Below are 6,345 nucleotides of genomic sequence, written 5' to 3'. Positions count from 1 at the left end.
TATTGATAAATTAGTTTCGTTTATTAACCTTTAATCGTTTAATGCAGGTACTAACTACAAAATAACAATAAGTCCAGTTCGCATTCATGACGATGTATCTCTGTAGTTGTTCGTAAAATAATTTTTTGCTGCGAACTGGTTCATTTTGGGCAAAAAACCCAAGAGACATCATTTGTTTAGAATGAAACAAGCTATCGGAAATACATTTTTAAATGGAAAACAAATAATAAGACAAAAAGTTACATTGGAAATAAATTTTAGGGGTTGCGTTTTCCACCCCTTACAACCATAGGTAATCTAAATAAATTACTGGCTAATTGTCTTTTTTGTTAGTACAAAACGTCACGTTAATTTCAATATTGTAACTTTTTCAGTGCTTGTGAAAAATTGTTATACAAATTTTATGTACCCCCTTTAAGGAGCTATATCTTAACAAGAGATACTCCAATGAAGTTTCTTTATATGAAAGATTCTATCTTTTTTTTGATGAGGAATCACCTCTTTGAATGTTTTACACTTTTTCAGTTACACCCTGTATTTGAATTAATTCACGCTTTGTTATTTAAATTTATATCTCTCATTTCATCCTGTAGTTACACCATATCTCGTCTTTCTGATTTGATTTTCATGTCATCAACTTTTAGGTTTTCCTTTTTGGAAATTATAAAAGATTTAAAGTTGTAGCTCTTAAAAACTTGACGTTTTTGAGTTTCATATGTAATACTTTTTGGATATATCTCAAACTTACAATTGAGGTTATAATCTCCACATTGTTGGAACTGTTAATGAAACTGGATTTTGTTATGTAGAAATGTCTTCGATAATATATAAACAGATTGTGGAATGCTCTCGTTTCAAGTGCCTCCTCATTGTAATATGCACAAAACGTGAATGATGATTTACAAAAACCTCTCTTACACACCAAGCATCTCCAACACCTGTGCACAAAAGTCTGGATCACGCAGCGAACTCCATTCATGAAAATGTTGAAGTCAGTGTTGAATAAATCCCGTCGGAACAGGTTGACAAAGGACACAACATTTAAAAATTATTAGCCGATCCTTTACTATGATCATTCAACAGGTATGGGAGTCGTAAAAGTCCATTCATAAAATTCCATTCACGACAGAATTTGTAAAACGAGTAAAGTCAACTACTATTATACTCTAGTATAGAAATCGGCAATACCGGATCAAGAGAATCTTGTAGTAGATTTTTAGTTATCTTTTGTCCGGAAATCGAGAATAATGGTTGGTAGAGTGTGAGAAAGTTTGGATGAAAGAAGTGCCCTTCGATTGTGGAGAATTAAAAGAAATATAATAATGACTGTGACGATTTTTTGTGTTGCGTCCCGTATTTTTGCTTTTGCATTTTATGTCTACTGGGCAAAATGATGTTTCCATAGATGTATACTCTCAGATTTTCCTGAACTTACAGACGGAAAATACTAATCAATAATATAGATTATGGTAACGCAATACGAAGTCTGGTTATTAGTCCATTTTCATTTTGTCTAAGTCAGAGTAGTCCCCCTCAGATATGATACACTCATGATAGGGGTTTTTCCAATATCTGCAGCAGATCCGATATACACTTTTTGGTATGTCCTTGAGCTCTCTTAGCGATTTGCTACTTCCTATGCACTATTTGAAGCCTTCGGTGTAGTAATGGATATTACTGGAGTTTTTTCTCAACACCAAACCATTATTTTCATCACCTCGAAACGTGTTTCAATCATCAAGTTATCATCTTCGAGAGGAAGATTTAACAAAATTTACATAGAATGTCGATGTGTCGATGTCGATGTCGATGTGAACATTTCAAGTGTTTTTAGTACTTATTTTCATTTCTTATACGAAATTTGATGCACATTTTGTGCATCAAATGTACGTAGACCGCAAAATTCAAACATTCAATATATTTTTTGAACAGGCGTCTCATTTTAAAATATTCGATTATACTAAAATTCCATTATAGTATTATTGTATTAAAACAAAAATATTGTTGTCAGGTTGTGATTCTATGTATTTTATCATAATACTATACTAGTATAATTAGTCATTTGTAAGAATGTAGTGTCTACTATTTTGGAATTATAGTAAGGTCTACAGGGAATTTTCATCATTCAAAGTACCGTCAATAATCGACGCTTACTTCAACTCTAGCGGAGCTGTATTAGGTAATATCTATGTTGAATGTTTCGAAAAGTCTAATGTGTTTGAATTCATTTTATTTTGCGATGATACACTCAATAAAAGAGAACGCGCAATAATTGAATTAATGAATGAACACTCTTTCTGTAGGCTGCCGATGTTTAATGAACTCCTTGCATTTTGATATTCAAACCAATTGATGTTTTTGTATTGTTCATATCGGCGACTCGATAAAAAACGTTACAGCACGTTGAATCTATTACAAACTCAAAACTAACCTACTAATGTGATAACAATAAAAAATAGCATGCAAGTTAGAGACACAAAACTCAAAAAAAGCACCGAGGTAAAACAAAACATCAAACATATTGTTAAACTCTGCAAAAAATAACTCTGAGGAAAGAAAACATACTTATTCCTGAGCCAAGCGCATCTATAGTAAAAATATGACATTCCCCAGAAATCTCATTACGATAACGTTCTGAATGATTTGGCAGAAAGTTGAAACTCTATAAACTTCTGGTCTACTTGAAACAATTCTGGACATACCCCCCGCGTATTCGTTCCGTCAAATGTTTGTCAAACTATCTAAACGTATTCGAGAACAACAGAAAATGAAAAAAACTCCTCAATACAGTTCATTGTATGATTTTCACTCTAAAGGGTTTCACAAAAACCGCGACACGTGTTCCACTATACAGTAGCTTTTTCAAGCACTGAATTAATTCACGCTGTATTAAGGAGTTTCAATATGGATTTTCAACATGTATTGACCAGTTCAATTCAACAATAGAAAATATCCTATTGCATGACACAAGAATCACTCCGGAAGAAGTATATCCACACAGTCCTAACTAACTAGAAAAACAATGAAATAACAGGTAGTGCGGTATTACACGAATTGATACAAACATGTCAAATAATTGGATAATGTTTTAAACACCTCTGAAAAGTAGAATCATTTCAACAACTCGTGTGAAACTATTTTCAAAAATATTAACCAAAAAGGCTCCAATAATGATTTTTCGATTCATAGATAAATTAGCCTAATCACTACGTAATATAAAACAAAGTCGCTTTCCGTTGTCTGTCCCGGGTTTTTTCAATAGATAGAGTGATCCAAGAGGAAGGTTCTTATGCATAATATATGAATATTACTGGAGTTCAATCGCAACCACCAAGAAATCATCTTGAAGATGATCACTTGGTGATTGAAACACGTGTCGATGTGTTGAAAATATCGGTTTCAAGAGGAAGTTTGATCTTCCTGAGAAGATCCTGAGAAATAAACTCCATCCAGTATTTTTCATCATAACTTCACTTGCTTAATGTAATGAATCCAGAAAGATGTAGAAACATCCCGATTTTCAGTTCCATGAATATTTCCGTTGAACAGATTTTTTCAATTTATCGGGACATTCTACCGGAATGATGATATAATTTCCATCAATTACCTTTATTACTTTTACACCAAAGAATAATAGAAATTGGTGACCTAATACTGTATCTGAACGAAAACTATTGAAAATAAAGAAGAGTGAAAACTGGAAACTGGTTAAATTTTTGGTTGATAATACAAAAAAAACACCACATCAGAGCAGAACAAAATTTTAGAAAAAAATAAGGAAGCAATAAAATGTTTCATAAGTTTTTTATGTATCATAAAGCTTTCGCAATATTTTCTACCAATAATTTCTTTTTTGGTACCTTTGAAAACAGAAATAATTCTTGACCAATAATGGGGTGTAAGTATTTTTTACATGTGGATACCCCCAACTTCATTTTTCTTACTTTAAAGCAGCAATGCAAAGATTAACAGGATTTGAATTATTATTATTGTTTGTTTATTTGGAAACCTTAGTTTCCCAAAAATTAATCTCCCCTGAAAATAGTATTGAAGAAATGAAATATGGATGGCATAAACATTTATAAGTTTTTCACATACATGTTTCTCACATATACCTACAAATGAGGGAAAAAATCAATGTAACAACAGTTTCTCTTTTGCTTCTCAAATTATTCACCAAATATACGTATTGAAATCCTAATTGTAAGAGAATGAATATTATTTTAAATCTAACCTACAATATAGATTCAAGTTACAAACAGAAATATTAAAAAAAAACCCTCATTTCCGTTTCCTCAATAGCATTTCCAGTGAGAATTTCATCAAAGTTTCCATGTCTTCTAGATATTTGACAGTATCGAAAACAGATCTAGTTTGTCACAAAAACAATTTCAGTTTCCATGTCTTCTAGATATTTGACAGTATCGAAAACAGATCTAGTTTGTCACAAAAACAATTTGAAACATTTTCATAACTTATGTAATAATAATAATATCATTAATTAATGAAAAAAGAGAGAGAATGTATGCAGTAAATACAATTTTTTGTATAAATGATACCTACTCGATAATTGAGCAAACACTTGTTTCGAGAAAAAGTCACCTCACTTAACTACATAAAAAGAAAGATGTATTCAACAAAAAGCAAAAACAATAATGACAACATTTATACAGTAAATATTTTCGAGATGAGAGTAGATTACTTAGTTACCTAATAAATATTTATAGTAACAGCTACATCCATCAATTTATTAATAAATATTCAGTCATACAAGAACAATACAAGAACACCAAGAAAAAAGCAATGCGCTTAAAAAATATATATGGGAATAACAGAATACTTAAAAAAACAAACATTTCAAAAGTATAAACATTATATGTATATGAATCATTTTGCCTCATTTTCAAACATGTTAAAATTCATTATTTCTTCAATATATATTCTACAAACTCCCCAATAGCTGTAAAATCATTTCATACAGTTCGAGTTTCCATTGAAAAATAGTTGATTTGTAATTTCTACTATCAATAACGACCTATGAAAAATTAAAAAGTTTCATTCGCCTTCAAATACAAGGAGGCGTGTCTTCTTCAAAATTTGAAAGGGAGACCCTAGTCGAGAAGGGATAACTACATAATAACTACAAAGAGGGGTTGGCTATAAATATGAGGGTGCCAACCCATCTCGCATACAGTAGTAGTCAGAGTTTAGGTGAAAACGAGCGTGAGTGACAAAGCAATAAAAATGGACCGATCCTTTCGAGTTGAATCGTTACTTAGTGAACAACCGAAAAACTTACATCCGAGTGCAAACTTGGCTCTTCCTGCTATGATGCCTTATCAGAGCTACTTCAACCTGTTTTCGTGGAATTTGGCCCAGCATAATCCTCACCTAGTGTATCCACACATGTTTGCTGCAGAACCCAGGCACTTGCCTAGGGCTCCAGTACGACCTGAACCTTCAAAGTCACTGGGAGTCCGGCCACATTTTCCTCTCACTCATCCGATAAGTGCCCCAGTTTTACCACCAGTGCTTCCCCCAGCGATTTCCCCAACGAGTAGCAACAGCCGGGAATCGAGTCCCACTCCCCAGGATCAAAACAGTGGAAACGAAGACGCCCTGGCATCCTGCAAAGACTCAAGTAAGAGAATCAGAACTGCCTATACCAGCCATCAACTTCTTGCACTGGAGAATGAATTCAGAAACAATATTTACCTCACGAGGATGAGAAGAATAGAGATAGCGAATAGACTGCAGCTGTCTGAGAAGCAAGTGAAGATCTGGTTCCAGAATCGTAGAGTGAAACGCAAGAAGGACGAATGTTTTGGATCAGGAAGCCCGAGTTCTTCAGATAAGAGCTGTTGTTGCCAGAGGAATTGCAGGACTTCGAAAAAAAGTTTTAGTTGTGAAGACGTGGATATTGATGTAATTAAGGTGGACGATTTCGAAAACTGATTTTTCTAAAATTGAGAATGTGCTACTGGTAGCTGTGGTAAATACTATATTTTTGATATAACTTTATAATGATGTACATATGTATATAGGAAAATATTTGAGACTGCGAATGGAAATTTTTATAATATATTTATGTTGTTGTTAGTATTTTGTTTTATTCCTGCATTATCAACAAATAATTGATAGAGTTGAGATACCAGTGAGGTAGCAAGGAAAGACACAATGGTAGAAATTTGTTCAGAATAACAATATTGATGACTAATTGAGTGGCGAGACGATTGTTACATGTAGGTACTTCTTAACAAAGTGGTAGTGGGGGTGGTCCCTCCTGAACTCCTCCTACCACCCCTTCATTTGTTACCTGAATAAACAACCCTCTGGAAGTACCAT

General features: G+C 33.2%; 1 protein-coding gene across 1 annotated transcript; it reads left to right on the top strand.

Moving 5' to 3' along the window:
• The first annotated feature begins 5,045 nt into the window (after positions 1-5,045).
• LOC111514778 (uncharacterized) lies at positions 5,046-6,057 on the top strand. Its single transcript, XM_023171026.2, has one exon. It carries the CDS (start codon positions 5,245-5,247, stop codon positions 5,953-5,955), a length of 711 nt encoding a protein of 236 aa, XP_023026794.2. The 5' UTR covers positions 5,046-5,244; the 3' UTR covers positions 5,956-6,057.
• Positions 6,058-6,345: the final 288 nt, after the last annotated feature.

This window comes from Leptinotarsa decemlineata, unplaced genomic scaffold, assembly GCF_025532065.1.
Source record: "Leptinotarsa decemlineata unplaced genomic scaffold, Ldec_3_MD MMD2_tig00026361_RagTag_RagTag, whole genome shotgun sequence".
Lineage (NCBI taxonomy): Eukaryota > Metazoa > Arthropoda > Insecta > Coleoptera > Chrysomelidae > Leptinotarsa > Leptinotarsa decemlineata.
Note: the sequence above shows the minus strand (reverse complement) of the source record. Positions and strands in the feature narration are given on the sequence as shown.

Excerpts from the sequence above, each read along its gene's own strand:
- LOC111514778 (XM_023171026.2), top strand. The coding sequence starts at position 5,245 with ATGGACCGATCCTTTCGAGTTGAATCGTTACTTAGTGAACAACCGAAA.